At 40.4% G+C, this 15,668-nt stretch overlaps 1 protein-coding gene across 2 annotated transcripts; it reads left to right on the top strand.

Moving 5' to 3' along the window:
• Positions 1-3,904: 3,904 nt before the first annotated feature.
• tmprss13a (transmembrane serine protease 13a) lies at positions 3,905-12,645 on the top strand. 2 transcript variants are annotated; one of them, XM_079165802.1, is made up of 13 exons: positions 3,905-4,082; positions 6,479-6,650; positions 6,777-6,887; positions 7,290-7,454; positions 7,856-7,982; positions 8,068-8,163; positions 8,628-8,671; positions 9,269-9,431; positions 9,686-9,861; positions 10,438-10,536; positions 11,276-11,418; positions 11,533-11,685; positions 11,806-12,645. In XM_079165802.1, exons 1-13 carry the CDS (start codon positions 4,065-4,067, stop codon positions 11,818-11,820), a joined length of 1,482 nt encoding a protein of 493 aa, XP_079021928.1. In that variant the 5' UTR covers positions 3,905-4,064; the 3' UTR covers positions 11,821-12,645. The 2 variants fall into 2 exon arrangements, with proteins under 2 accessions (XP_079021928.1, XP_079021927.1); XM_079165801.1 differs by having other exon boundaries at positions 9,683-9,861.
• The last annotated feature ends 3,023 nt before the right edge of the window (positions 12,646-15,668 follow it).

The raw sequence follows: 15,668 nt of genomic DNA, 5'->3' as shown, positions 1-15,668 counted from the left end.
AGTGAAGGAAAACCATAGCAAAAGTAATTTGAATACAAAACAGGATAAATAAAACAGATAAGACTTCAGATATTGTGTAATAAAAAGTGTTAATTACCTGACACACAGTTTATGTAGACAATCAGGAAGACAAGAAGTGGTGTCTTATTGCTCATATCCATGTCTGATATCTGGAGAGGTATTGTCATTCAGTTATAATCCACGCAGTAGCCACCAAAGAAGCCCCTTATTCCAATCATCGGTGAAGCAAATCAGTCTGGAGAAACATCTTTCCTCTATAGCGAAGTCTGTGTTCAAGTTTCAGTTCAAAATAACATGTAAATGTTAATAAATTATATTTAGTGGGCAAGCAGGTCTTCTCTCACTGATGTGGTGTCTGTTCATCTGTGGAAGAAATAAGAGGCAGATTGTTTTTGCCTAATTATTTACATAGATCTCCCAAAATATCTTCCGCTCTTGCTTAACCCCCTCCCTCTCGCATGATGCGCTTCCTGTTGTGACAGCATCAGTGACGCTGCTGCTAGTTTCATCTTTCCCTTCTCTCCCACCAGACGTTTACCTTCCTCTTTTTCTTTTCCTCTTTCCCCACTCTCAGTAGGTTAATGATGTTCAGTGAACTGCTCGGCTGTACGTGGCTCAGAGACAAGAAAAGCGAAGCGTTTAGGGATTCCCCTTTCACTCTTTGTGATTGCAGGCAGAAGTTTCATTAGAGGGGCATTCTGTTGCTTTTAAACATCATTTTTAACTTTTTGGTTTCCATAATGAAAAACATACAATCCGCAGACACATATTGTCTTTATTTGCGTCTGTTTAGTTTGTGTGTGCGTGCCTTTTCGACTACAGCACATGTATTTAGATCTTTTCCTGTGATAGTCTGTTGTCTGTAAAACCTCAGTCGTGGTTGGCTGCATTGCAGGTGGTTTTTGCAAAGAGCAATGGTAGAGCTGGCTGAGAGAAGGATAGGAAAATACACATTTATTCTGGGGTAATTTGGATGAATATGTTTGACATGCAAAAAAAACATGTAAAGGCAAAACAGGTGAACTATTTGATTTGTGTCATAAAGAGAGGCAGGTATGACCTTTTTAAAAACTTGGGTGGGATATCTGTATCTCAATCTATGGTATTCACAAACCACAGAGACCATGGAACTTTATCTTTAAACCTCACTTACTTTGAAACAGATCAGTTCAACATTTTGTCAGACTTTTTAGAAAGGAAATGAATGATATAAAGGTTATTGTGGTATATTTTCGCAAATTACTCATAAATGTCATACTGGTCACCACAATCATTTATCCAAGGACCATTATCTGAGAAATGTACTTTCATGTACTGACTGTTCGTATGTGCAAAGCTTCAAACAAGGCTTAACATGTTCACGTACTTTTCCCCTCCTGAGTCCGCTGGTTACTGCTCTATAATAAATCTGAAACTACAAGAAGGATTTCTAATGCAATTGCACTAAAACTAAAGGGATGTTTACAGTTGGATCAACTATCTCACTTGTCTCTTCTGTTTACATTACAACAGGTCCAGTCTTTAGCCAGGTCTCTCACGTGACTGTGTTTGGCAACTAAATACAACGTTTACATCCTCCCGAGACATTTGTCTCATCATGAAAAGACCAAACTCTTGATGTTTGAATGCTGACCTAATTTTCATAATCAGTCCCATTGAAACTGCATTTAAAGTTGTTGGCATACTATACATATAATACAGCCGTTCAGGAGGAGAAGTCAATCATTAGTTGATAATTTGATATACTTATATATATTTGTTTAAACGCTTATACTCTAATACTTGGATTTTTATAAATACACGTTAGTTCTGAGAAATCGCGTTTCTCTTAATCATAGCCAAGTATGTCCCCACAGTTCCCCTCTCTGTTTCTCACCTCCCTTTCACATGAGACTCTTTAAGTTTTAGTTCCTGGTAAATGCAAACACATTTTGCTAGTGTCACCTTTTGGTTTCTGACCTGCTGAGTAACTCTGAACTGTGAGACGCCTCTTAAATGTCAGAGATCATCTGCTGGTGTTCACAAGGGGGACTTTTTTCACTCGGTACGTGAGGAGTGGATTCACGCACATATGAAGATTGTGTATGATATCAACTTCTAGTTGTGTTACAAGGTACACACATCTTCACATTGAATCTTGTGGTGCTTCTCATAATAATGATCATAGTTAGATAGGCCCACACAAAGACTCACAGTTTGCCGGAACTTTAAAGGTCTTGAAATCCAGTTCTGTATATCAGTATTCTGATATTATGAATTACTTAACATGCTTAAATGCTTAACAGTCATGGTTATATATTGTGGGGAGATATTACTTTAATGTGTGTTATAGTACAGAGTTGTGACAAAGTGGAGAGAGAGATTAGAGGCAAGAACCGGTCAACCAGCCATTATGCAAATAGGCAGTGTAGTGGCAGCTTATTTTACCTTCCTTCTTCGCCACTTCTTGCAGGATGTAAAGGGTTCTGACTCGCATAGACGACCGTGTTCAACTTACGTGCTCTTGCAGACTAAACTTTTCTTGTTAGCTGTCCAATGATGAGGCTCGTAGCTCGTAGTTAAAAGTGGTTTTGTTCCATGTTAACAAAAAATAAACAAAATCCTTATGCAATAAATGGAGTACCAAAACACTGACCTTCTGCTGGCTATAACTAAAAAAAGTGTATAATCTGCAGTCAGAAAAATTGTTGCTCCACATCCTGCTCCATCAAAGCCTAACTTGCACTGAAAGCCTACTTAAAGGAGTCAACCAAACACATATCCAATAGCAGGACAGACTAGAGGAGCCTTTGTCTTAATAGGGCAAAAAACAAACAAAGCACACTTTGCAACATGACCAATTACCTTAACTATATTGTATGATAAACATTTTAAAGAGCATAACACACATTACTTTCACAATAAACATAAAATACAAAAAACTGTTATAATACTAATATATAATGGCTCTTATAGGCAGGGAACAGAAATCCTCGGGGGGCTAGAGATGTAGAGTCTCAAGTGACTATGCGACTAGTGAATATGCAAAACTAGAGAGACGGTAGTGATCATTCAGGAAGTGAATCTAAAAATGAACACAGAGGTGAAATTAAGAAATCAGAGGAAGGCATGCCCCAAAAGTTTCCAGAAGCAACATCGGAGATCTGGTTGCGGAAGGGAACTGCAGTGTGAACGCCCAAGATGATGTGTATAAGTGTGCAATTCACAGATTGAAGCTAATATTTAAATGTAGTAGTAGCTGATAGTAGTTAAATGTACTAATAGTAGTTATATGTTAAATGTTTATGCTTAGTTTCTCTGTTCTACTTTGTTGTCTTTAATGTCCTTGTTTTTACATGTATGTTGAGAGCAATGTGTGAACCGGAGTCAAATAAAGCTGATTCTGATCCTGATAAAAACCCTCAAAAAAGGGCCACACATGAGTGGCACATTTAAAAATGTGAACACACATTAATCATTATCTGTATTTCCAGGATTCAATGACACAGCTTTTCTTTTCTCCAGCGTTTCCTTGTACGGCCTATGAGAATATTGTGAAATTTACAGGTAACGCATACTGCATTAAACTGAAATAATGTAGAATTTAGATTTTTATGGGAAAACAAGTCAAGTTCTCTCTCTGTGGAGAATAAGACATTTTGGTTCAGGGACCTGACAGCTCAGCTGGTGTCATTTGAGCCACAATGGAGCTTGACACTGCGAAGCAAGCTTTGACAGTCTCTGCCTTGCACAAAACCTGTCTGGCAGGTGGGAAACTGTTGTACTGGGCACGCCCATCTCTGTGAGCAGAAGAATGAATGTCTGAGAGAATGATAATTGCTGGAAGTGGGAGGTCTTAGGCGGGGAAAGCAGCCCTACCTGTTGTTGCTTGGATGAAGGTCAGTAGAGTAGAAAGAAGAGGAGAAGAAAATACAAGGGAGAGTAACCGTGTGGAACCACCATGCTGTAACCACTGCTTGGTGACTGAGTAAACGTCTGAGTGTGAAAAAGCTACACCCACCTGCGCTCACCTCCACTCTCCACTCTTTGCTGACCTGAGTCCGATGGCAAAGAATGACCCGGTAGGTTCTTCTTTTGTCTTTCTCTTATAACACAAAACTCCCTCTTCATGCTACAGTCTCTTGTCCTCTCCTCTGACTTCAACTTTCCTCAAATCAATAGTCAAACTTCCTCCTTGATCGATACTCACCTGTCATGCAGACTCTGAATGGTGGCTCTTGGTCTATTTACCTGCCTGCTCTTTTTGAGTTTCAGTGTGTTTATTTGTCTGTAAACTTGTGTTGTTCATTGCAGTGGTTAGAGGCTGACCTCAGAGGTTTTATTTGTTTAAATTTACCTGCCAGGCAGCAGGGAGGAAGATATTTTTAATATAGGTTTTCTCTAAACCAACTAGGTTCTTTCTTAAGTTTCTGTAGGGCAACACCTTTATACTTGCTTGAAACTCTTTAGACTACAAGACTTTTTATTTTATTTTCAGATTTCTGACAATGCATCTTTAATCCAATTAATCCTATTGCATCTGATAAAGCAATTGGAGTTTAAATTGGTTAATTTGTTTAAGAAGTAAAACATTTGTGTCCACCTATTCTGGAAAACTTAGTCTTTTAGCTTATCTAAAAAAACAAAAATGTGTATCTAAATTTGCAGATAATGGGGTTTTCATTGAATATCTAACTATATTTCAGATTTGTTTTGGTTGCATTCAAGCTCAGTTCACTCAATGCTCTTAAAAAATACACTGATCTGACTTGTATCTGCCTTGATTTCTTTTAGGCCCTACAGACAAACATGAAGGGACACTTTAGTTTCCAGTTTCATGTCGGGTATCTTTGTAACTCTATATTTTCATAGTTATTGTCTGAGTAAAATACTGACCTTTCAAATGTGAAACCTCTTATCTTTTAATGTCTTTTCCAGTGTTTCTCCATGATAATGGCCAATAGGCAAACTATGCAAGATGATCCAAGTACAGTACTCTGCTGGGAAATATGATAAACCTGCTCCTCCACCTATTTCAGCTCACCCATTATTTTCAATTAAGTGAGGGGTGTGCTGCCGGTAGGTGTATTTTTGAAACTTGATCAGCATGCAGTAGAAATGTCTTATGAAGCACCTTTTGTAGCGAGTCCATCCATAGCCAGTGTCACCTCAATAGGTTAATCCCTTCCTTTTTACAAACATTTTTTTACAAAGATGATGATAAATGAAGAAGGGTCACAACAGCTCATTGGTTTTGGGAACCTAAATCTTGGCTTTCCCTGCACTAGCAGTGAGGTTAAGGCTCAACACTGCCAAAATCAAGACTAATGTGACTGTTTTAAAACATAAAATAACACACACTGATCATGCCAAACCTCTGTTATGATGTGGAGCAACAAAAGTGAATTACAAAAACGTTTTTCCCCCTAAAGTACTATGACTCACCATGAACTTCCTTTCCGTAAATGCATGCTGTCCAGGCCAGATTGTGGACAAACAAGTCATATAACATTTTCCATTCGCTAACATTCCAAAGTGGCATTCCACATACAGAGCATAGCACTATAATAAGTGCATATTAGAGTGCAAGTGTAGAGTTAAATGTATTTTCTCAATTTAAATTTAAATTAAAGAATGAGTTTGACATTTGCTTTTTTGCCAAGAGTAAGTATACCACCTTCACGTCTGTACGTTAAATATATAGCTAGAGCAGCAGCCGGTTAGATTATCTCACAAAGACTCGTATCGTAACCAAATCCGGCATCTCTAAAGCTAACTGATTAACACGTCATATTTCTTAGAACACATTTGTGATATTTCCACGTACAAGTATAACCTAAGAAAGCTAGTTCCTCTTTAGCTAATCACTGACTCATCTGTTTATCATGAGTCATTTACAGTGAGCTCATATAGAGCTTTAGCCAAATGGGTAAACGTACTGTTACCACAAAACCAAAATGTTATCTCATTAATGGACAGAGGTTAACTTATGCCAAAAACTCAAGTACTGATTAAACTCTTTGTCTGGAGTTATTGATATTGCTACTAGGAGCTGTGAATCAAAAAGGGCAGAGGAGATAGCATGAGCAGAAAAATGAGGAAATGAACTGTTGAAACCTGATCACTGTTGCCGGAATACATCACATGTGTGTTTTTGGGTAAGGTTGTTAGCTAGGTGTGGATGTAAACACATGCTTGATAATAGTGTTAGGATTGCATGGAGGACAATAGCCTATGCTCAGACCTGGGAAACAAAAACATGCAAATGATTTGCCTCTTTAGTCTTTATTGTCCGTCTAACTACTGAAATCATTATACATAAATATAGCATTGTGTCTTTTTCCCCAAGATTAATAGATAACACAATGGACAAAGACGACACATCACATTGTGTGTTTTTTCAATAAGGGATTTATTTCAAACTTGACCCCTCCCTACTTATTTACATCTGCTCCGCCTTTTCTGTTTTTCCTCACAGAACGATCCCCCTCCTTCCTATTCTGTTGCCGTGCACACCCAGCCCCCCCTCAGGTCCTATGAGGAGGTGGTGTATGGCGTGGGTCCAGGCCTGATACCCTCCGCCTATCCACAATACGTCCCCCAGTATCGACCACCTGTGGTTGTTACCCGAATCCAACCGTCAAGCATACGTGAGTGGTATTCGCAGCTCATAATACAATGGATGCAGGTGTAGGAGCGAAACAAATGGAGACGGAGTCGTCCCAAGGATTATTAATGTGTGTTTCTGTATTTGTTTGTGTATTGTCTGTGTCCAGCCCCCAGCAGAAAGAGGAGGAGATGCTGCGATGGTAATGCCCAGTGTTACGGAGGGTCAGGGGGAACTTTACTGGTGCTCGGGCTGCTGGCACTGGCCATCTGGCTTGGAGGTATACTGTGTTTATCCTTACAGATCACTGGACATTGTCATTAACATTCATTTGCTAATGTTTGCAGTACCCTCCTTTAACATCCCTTAACGTATAACCCTTTTATAGTTAGCCTTTTATTAAATAAGCCTGTTTTTCCCCGATTTCCATAAATCTTTGTTGGCATTCATAAAATATTGGTTGTCTATTGAATTGTAAAATTGCTATGCAAATTTGATTATCTTGGTAAAGTAGTTATAAAGATTGAATGGATATTCATTAAGTGAGAGAGACGGAGGTAATGTCTTCATTTAAGTTGCATTTTACTGCTCCTATTTTATGTCAACATAGTTTTCGTCAGTTATAACAATAAAGGCACACTCTACCTCTACTCATCCACACTCATTACTACCCCAACGACAGTTCGTTATGGCACCCGGTTGGCAACAGCAGCAATCCTCAACTCAGAGTCGAATGATTACAAAGATGAAAATCTGTCTTTGCCAAGCTCTGACACCTGCCCCAACAGTACTGTCCTATGTGATGGAATACGTGACTGCCAACGGGGCAGTGACGAAACAAAATGTGGTGAGTAGGCACCTGTACACACACACACACACACACACACACACACACACACACACACACAAACACACGTAGACCTTACCAGAATCAGACTTACAGATGAAGAGGCATGGGTAGATGCTTGACAGCAAAAGGAATATCCTCAAAATGAAAAATAGGCTGGAGGATCTTCAAGTTGGGATCTCATACATAGGTTTGGTGATGGGGATAGTATTCTATGGTAGGCTTGTGTATTTAGTATGCGAAGCTAATTTCTTTCACATTTGATTTTTGCCTTTACTATAATTGTTTATAGTTGCAACAGCAGCAGCACACAGGCCAGAGACCCCACATTACTGCTGCATTGTGCATAACCCAGTGAAGAGTTGTGCTAAGTTGTCCTCTTTCTTTTTTTCCCCCCCCAGTGAGGTTTGGCGAGGACGGGGGTCTGCAGGTCATGACATCACAAGATGGCCGCTTCCTACCAGTGTGCTTCAAAAACTGGAACAAGCGCTACGCCGACCTGACCTGCTCTCAACTGGGATTTAGAGAGTAAAGAATGATCACTCATAACTCAATTATAGGGTTATTTTGTCATCTGTTTAGCTTTCTGAACTACTTTCCCCTTTATCTCCAGGTCCTATATCAGCAAAGCAGTTACATCCCAGGACTCCACTGGTTTAACATTCACTAGCAGCTCACCTTCCTATATCCAGGGTCTGGTTAATGACAGGTAAACAATCTAGTCCTTTCTTGGGCTGTCCTTGACCAAAACAATTCTGAGTAGAATTACACCCGTACTTTTTTGACAGATCTGTAAAACTGAGTTTCTCCACAAAAAATGACAGAAAAGCACAACTTTATATCATGTGTTTGCCAGAAACGATAAGTCTTCAGTGTGAAAATGCACAAAGAAGGACTAATCGGCAAAAGAAATCCTAGTCGACTAAGACCAAAACGACTGAGTAGTCGATTAATCGACCAATCGACCAAAAGGGGGCAGCCCTAGTCCTTGTCCCGCTTATGATCACTCCAATATCTTTGTTATTTGTGGAAGCAAGTCAAAAAATATTACCAGTACAGGCTAATTATCTGCTTTTTTATTTATTTATAATACTACAGAAAAAAACAGAAAGGTGCACATTCGATTACTGCATGTACTTGTGATAACTGACATTTTGTTTTCGGATTACGCAGGTCATCCTGTCCAGACCAGGAGACTGTCTCCCTGCAGTGTGTGGGTAAGGAGCGTCCATCTGTTCCTAAAGTCATATGTCACACACACCGTCGCTCTCTCTTCCTCTGTCCCTGTCTTACACACACAGTATAACTATGACTGCAAATCCAACTATTTAAAAAATCAATATCACTTGACATTACTGTAGTATGTTTTTGATCATTTAAAAAAATTACGAAATCACTACTTGCCTTCTTTGAATCTTTAATCTAAACTTGTTGGGGTGACAAGGTTAAATATCAAGTATGACAAAACCAAGACTGAGATACCATATCCAAAATATGGCAAATATGGAGTGTAGCATGCAAGCTAGTACGTGGCATAGTCCTGGCACCGCAACATATATACAACATACCCTTTCAATCATTACTTAACCATCAGTGCTTTGTGTTGTGCTTTAGATCTTATAAAACTTGTCACGTCTAAACAAAAAAATAGTAGCCCCCTTTGTTTCTTAAAGTTGTAAGAACGATCATTCAATCACCACCATTTCACTGAAACTCACTAGACATTCATATTGAATTATCTCTCCACCTTATTTTAGGACGTTTTAGCTGTTTCTTTGGTATTGTACAGTGTCTAACATTGTCTTCCTTTCCAGAGTGCGGTCAGCAGCAGTCTACATCCCGGATTATTGGGGGCAGCGCAGCAAAGGTGGGTCAGTGGCCTTGGCAGGTGTCGCTGCAATTCAGAGGATCCCACACCTGCGGAGGAGTCCTGATCTCTCCTGACTTTGTGCTGACCGCTGCCCACTGCTTCCCAAGGTGACTGACTGCCTGAGGAAATCTGTCTTGGCATATTTCCTACAATTTACTCTATGGATTTACGTGTGTTTATTTGTGTCTCAGTATCCATGCTGTACATTGTAAGCACAAAAATGCATATTGTTGAACTGATAGATTTTATAATTTACAATGCAAAGATTTCGAGTCTTCTCCGCTGGAAATATAAGCACCATTTCCATGGTGATATGAGCCTATTGGTTTCCATTGAACAGTATTTTTCTGTGTCACAGCAGCAACTCTGTTGCTCTCTTGGCGAACAACTGGAAAGTGTACGGTGGAGCTGTGTCTCTGGATCAACTCCCTGCTCCCTTTTTGGTTGAGAGGATCATACTCAATGAGAACTACGACAGCGCCACTAATGACCAGGACGTCGCTCTGCTCAAACTTAAATCTCCAGTTAGTTTCGATGGTTAGTCACATCTTCATTTTATTAAAACAAAGTTGATGTTCATCCTTCCTTCATAGCTGGGGCTGCGGTCAGAATTCGGTTTCAAGGTCAGCACCTGGTTAGCTGTCATGGTCTAAATCTGATGCAGCAAGAGAAGAGACAGGAAATGCAACAAGAGCTGTTTAATCAGGAGGGAATATGTGTTCATATAAGAAGTATGTAGCGTGACCTGGTCGGGGATAGAAAGACAGTCCTTCTGCCAGCTGATCTGTGGTCAAGAGCCTGTATCACTAAGCATTCACTCTACAGTTAAAGCGTCCTTTAACAAGTCACTATTTTATTTACATCCTTTCAACATTCTGTCATATGGAAAAAACAATACACTGCCTTTGAAATGTTTTTCTTTTGCTCTTCGGTCTTAGCTTTTAAAGTATGTGCTGAGTCCACAGTCATATTGTTAATCTGATTTGCCCAGCCCTGTGTGTTTGTGTGTGTGTGTGTTCGTGTTTGTACATCTGTTTACAGTACTTTCCTTTTAAGAACACACGGTTGCTGCTGTGTTTGCTAAAGTTAAACAAGTCTTTTTGTGTTTTCCAGCTAAAGTCCATCCAGCTTGTCTGCCAGCTTTTAATCAGCAAGTTGAAAATGGAAGGAAGTGCTGGACCTCAGGTTTTGGCACCACTGAGTACGGATCAGGTAAACTGGAATATGGAGCTGAGTTTACTAGAAATGTAACAAATAATATAATAAGGTTTATAGCTTGGTTTATTGGATCAGCTTCCACTGTAGCAGTCATGTGGTCTGCTTTAGGTGCGTCTGCATTTATTTCTTAAAAGTGTTTGTCCTTGTTAGTTTCCTACTATTTGAATTGTTCCATTCTACAGAAGCCCTGTAGATAACTGTATGTTTTAAAAGGTTGGTCTTAGGTCTAAGGATAACTAATTGTTGTTTACCCACCTTACTGACTGGCTACATATTTGGCCAGAGTACAACAATAAAGCTGAAAAAGGTTCAGGTAACTCTTAAAAATATAACTTTCCTTATGAAAACAGGCAAACAGAGATGGTCAGCTGCATATAGAGTAAGAATGAGTAACACTTGACCAGATCAGAGCACACAGGCAGTAGCCAAATAACAGGCAGATCTACTGTCATCCGAGGAAGTACAGGCAGAGAAAAAGTCTGGACCCCTAAGGGAACATGGATGTAAAAACACAGGAAATAAGAATGCACCTGATTAATTAGAAAAGCTGGTGACAAAAGAAGAGAAGATATGACAGTGGAGTGGACTATGGCAGTTTCTATATTTATTAGCAAACCAATCCTTATTTGTAAGCTCAATTTAAAGTTTCCCATTTATTTAGTCAATATTTTTGACATATTGTAGAGCCTTGAATTTAAACTTAATGAGCTTTTTTTTTCTTTTGTCAATATAGCTACTGTCTCCAGGGAACTGTTGGAAGTGACTGTGGACATCATTAGTACACAAGTGTGTAACAGCCCCAGTGTGTATAGAGGGGCCGTGACCAAGCACATGCTCTGTGCCGGGGACCTCAACGGAGGCAAAGACTCCTGTCAGGTGAGCAGTCAATTACAAGGGACAGGTTTACAGTAATCAGATGAATATGCATTGCGCCTTTAACATCCAGCTAACTTCAGAGTAAAAACCTATGTTAACTATGAACTATTACAGGGCGACAGTGGTGGACCGCTGGTGTGTGAGGGTGCGAACCGTTGGTACCTGATGGGGATCACCAGCTGGGGATCTGGCTGTGGTGGAAGAAACAGCCCTGGCGTTTACACCAAAGTCCAAAGTGTTCTGCCGTGGATCTATAGCAATATGGCGGTAAGAACACATGAACTAAATGAATAATGTAAGAGGGTGTGTTTGACATCCATATGACTTCGATGCATTTAGATTAAGGCTACAGTTTTTCATCTTTCTTCACACTTCCTGTGCCTACAGAAAGAGATGCCATGATGTCCCTTTGTCTCCTGCTGGCGGTCTACTCCCTCAACCCCCCTTACCTAATCAACCCTGCACAATAAAGTTGAGACATGGATGGATTCACACATAAAACATAAATTGATGAGGAGATACTTAGAGACAGAAAAGCACACAGGTGAACTGCTTGGCGCATAGCAACACGATAAATTGCACAACGTGAACACAAGACCTCCAGCTTGTGTTCTGCATTATCTATATTTTTAATCCTCTGTCATGCGGCTGTGATGTGTATTACCTGAACCTGATTATTGATACACACCAATCAATGCACTGACTTCAGTCTTGCATTCTTGATTTTATTCGTCTGCCTCTTGGTGTCACAGTCATACAGTATTCTTGTGTTTGCCTTCTTTAAAGACGGCTGGCCCTTCTCTTATGTGTTCTGTGCCAATGAAACACAGTCCACTGTGATCTCCTTAAAATGATACTCTTTAAAAATGATTTATGATTGTAGAGGTCGGTTTTGTTTCCTCAGGGTCGCATCTCAGGCATTTCTATCCTGACTATTGTTTCCCATATTGAAATAAAAAAAGGACACTTTATCATCACTTTGTGAGGAAAGCAAGCAAGTGGGACCCTTGTTCCTCTTATTGAGCTGGCACTCTGCCCGTGCACCTAAACCTCCCCTTAAACTCACACTGTGAAGTTTTTCAGAAACAGTTTTTCTGAGATTGTATGTCAATGTGTGTGTTCTCTGTATGTCACATTTATGTGCATTGACCATGATGTTTAACATTCTACTGTTCGAATGTGTGGGATCCCTGAGCATTAATCACTGAGCATAAAAATAAAGATGAAGGAAGATTCTTAGTGTGGAGTTAATCCATCACGAGCTGTCAATCACACATGAGGCTGGCTTAATGCTCGGGGTATATGATGCCAGAGAGAGAGAGAGAGAGAGAGAGAGAGAGAGAGAGAGAGAGAGAGAGAGAGAGAGAGAGAGAGAGAGAGACACGCAATGAAAAAGCAGTCACTCCCTCCAGGAGTCACATTGTTATCCATCACATCTATTTTTCCAGCACATGTCGATGTGAGCAGTGTGCACATATTGACAGATGATAATATTGGGAAAAAGCCTTCTGATAGCTGTCTGATTTTTTAGGGTGGATATCAGTTTGTTGACCAACTGCTGGAGAAACAAGCGGTAAGTTGATATCTTAGATGGTGTTCTCATTTTGTTGTGTCAGGAAGCGCCATAATAACCACGACAGACGGCTTGAAAGGGAACGCAAATTTGAATAATATTGATTTAGTATTAGCTAGTTTTGAGCACACAGTCCGTTGTAAATAAATCGTGACATTAATTGACGCCAACATGCATGCTGTTTGCAATATTTAGGCTCCACGCCCTTGGAGGTGGTCGTGGTCTCATCAGTTTGCAGAGATGCCATTGCTTGTTGTTCATCAGTGCTATACAAATATAATGAGGCTGTGTCTGCCGGCACTGATCACTATAGCCTGGTTGCGCTGCAAAATAAAAAAAAGATTCACTTTCTCTGACTGCACGCCTTGTAACAGTAAATTGAAAACCAAATATCGGTGGTCGTGCGTGATGTCTATAAACGGCTATCTGGAGAAGAAAAGGACAAGGCGCAACAAGGCTCGTTTTTCTGCTCCATCAGGTGATCCACAGGTTGAGCGACGCACAAGTGGACGAATGCGCAGACGTCACGCATCGATTGTTGAATTATAGGCTATTGTGCCAATTGTTTACATGATAATGGAGAGGTTATCGCTGCGTTATTGTGGTCGGTCTTTGTTGTCGGAGCGCAACACAGGTAACACAAGCCACCGAATGTACAACCACTACCCCCTAAAGCTGATGTATTTAATTATGAAGGGATGTGTATTGTGTGGAAACCGACTGGAGTCAAAACGTCTAGTTCGGACCTAAAAGCTGCGTGCCGCACCCCTCCCTCCTGTTTATGTGCGAACTCCAGCCACCATTTCTCATTCGGCGCCAGAATATTTTTTAGATGCATGCTGTTACCATGGAGATAAGTGGACACTATGGAACGGCGCACCGTGTTGTCATGGGGATGTAACATCGTTACGGTGACAGATATAGGGAGTCAAGTTGTTGCTTTTTCCACAAAGGTTATGGAGACCGGTGGCGCGACAATATAGCTGCCCTACATTCTCCATTAATGTTGAACAAATGCCTTTTGAATTGAAATGGGGACTTTTGCATTTAATATGTTTTAATACTTACTGTAGAAGCCCCAGGGTCGCCACACAGATGTCCTGCACACACACACACACACACACACATACACACACACAAACACACATAGTGAAATGGGGAGATTTTTGCACAATGATGCCAATCAACCTCACATTTTAGATCCTGCATTTAAAGAGATACACACGCATAAATACACATCCAACAAAACAGATATTGTCTCAGCAACACATACATTTAGAAAGGGCAGTATTTCACGTGAAGTTGCACCTGCCAGAATTACAGCGATCAGACAGTGAAACATAAACAGCAAGCCAGGGAGAAGGACCATCATTTTATATAACACTTCATCTCTGTCATTGTGCACAGAATAGGATCCTGAGCAATTGAGCGATTTGGCGGGGTGTGGTCTCATGTGAAAAACACACATACAATGGAAACTGCAGGCACATCAGTCATTTGAATATAGTTTTTATTTTGTGACCTTGCCCACTTCTTTTCTATAAAGTCATCAGTCAAATTGTAATTTTAGATGTTTGTGTCTCGTCGGTCTTAAGCTTGTCTGAGCCAAATAGTATGATGTCAAAGGTTTGATCGATATGTTGTTCTTGTCTCAGAGACTGGTGAGCACTGTGCTGCCATATAGTCCACTTTATCGTCTCACTGCTCCCGTTGCTTTTGGTTGTGTTATCTCGTTGATTGGCCTCTTCTTTATTCCACTCCCATGTCACATTTGCCTCACCACATTTCCTGACCTTCCTTTTGAATGCTCTATGTATTTATGTTTTATATTATACAGGAAATGCCACTATCATACAACAGAGTGCCCTTCGACTGCCCCCTACTCCTCAGACAGTGTCTCCTCTGCATGCCCTTTGGCTCTCCTGATAGACAATGTCTGTCCCTCGCTGCTCGTCTTCTATCCCCGCTGTCTTTCAGCCTGCCCTTTCCTTGTCTCCACATTACAGAAAACAGCCTTGCTCACTGCTATTTCCTTGTCCTCCCCGAACAGATACAGTCACCCTGCCTGCCCATTTCTTGTCCACCCAGACAAAGGGGAGCCTGGCTGTAGAACTTGATATTTTCTGAACAATAGAGCAGTTAAGGAAAGATGGAGTGGGGAGTGCTCAGGTGCCATGTATAATAGCGGGGGAGAGAAAGGCTGGCATTGAATAGCAGCTCGAAACATTACATCTGGCAGTGCCACACACCCTAAAGGATTCTCACGGGAGAAACGTGTGACACTGACCCACTGAAAAGAGATACATATTACATCCTATCAACCGTTTTATTGTTGACTGTGATCTCATTATTTTATTTGAGGTTCAGAAAAGTACATGTTTTAACAAATATGAAATAAAATAGAGCCAAACTGATCCGGTTATTGGTGTATAGGAAGAAATTGTTGTCCAAAATTGCTAAAGGTGTCTAAATGCATTTAGCAAGTGTCAACATTACAACCAGAGAACACTGACAACTTTTGTTTTTCATCTGTAAAATGCCCCTACTTGGTTACATTTCTCTAACCAACTTGTTGAACATATCTCAAGGTATTTTGTTTTGAAGGATGAAATTTTCTGATAACTTCTAAAGTCAATAATCAGTGCAAAACTTCTCTCAAATTGAGTTTTGTATCGCA

This window comes from Pholis gunnellus, assembly GCF_910591455.1.
Source record: "Pholis gunnellus genome assembly, chromosome: 9".
Lineage (NCBI taxonomy): Eukaryota > Metazoa > Chordata > Actinopteri > Perciformes > Pholidae > Pholis > Pholis gunnellus.
This window is presented reverse-complemented; position numbering and strand designations above follow the sequence as displayed.

Bases quoted from the DNA above. Each gene is read 5' to 3' on its own strand.
- tmprss13a (XM_079165801.1), top strand. The intron at 7,455-7,855 runs GTGAGTAGGCAC...TTCCCCCCCCAG, and splicing joins CAGTGACGAAACAAAATGTG to TGAGGTTTGGCGAGGACGGG. The intron at 10,537-11,275 runs GTAAACTGGAAT...TTGTCAATATAG, and splicing joins CACCACTGAGTACGGATCAG to CTACTGTCTCCAGGGAACTG.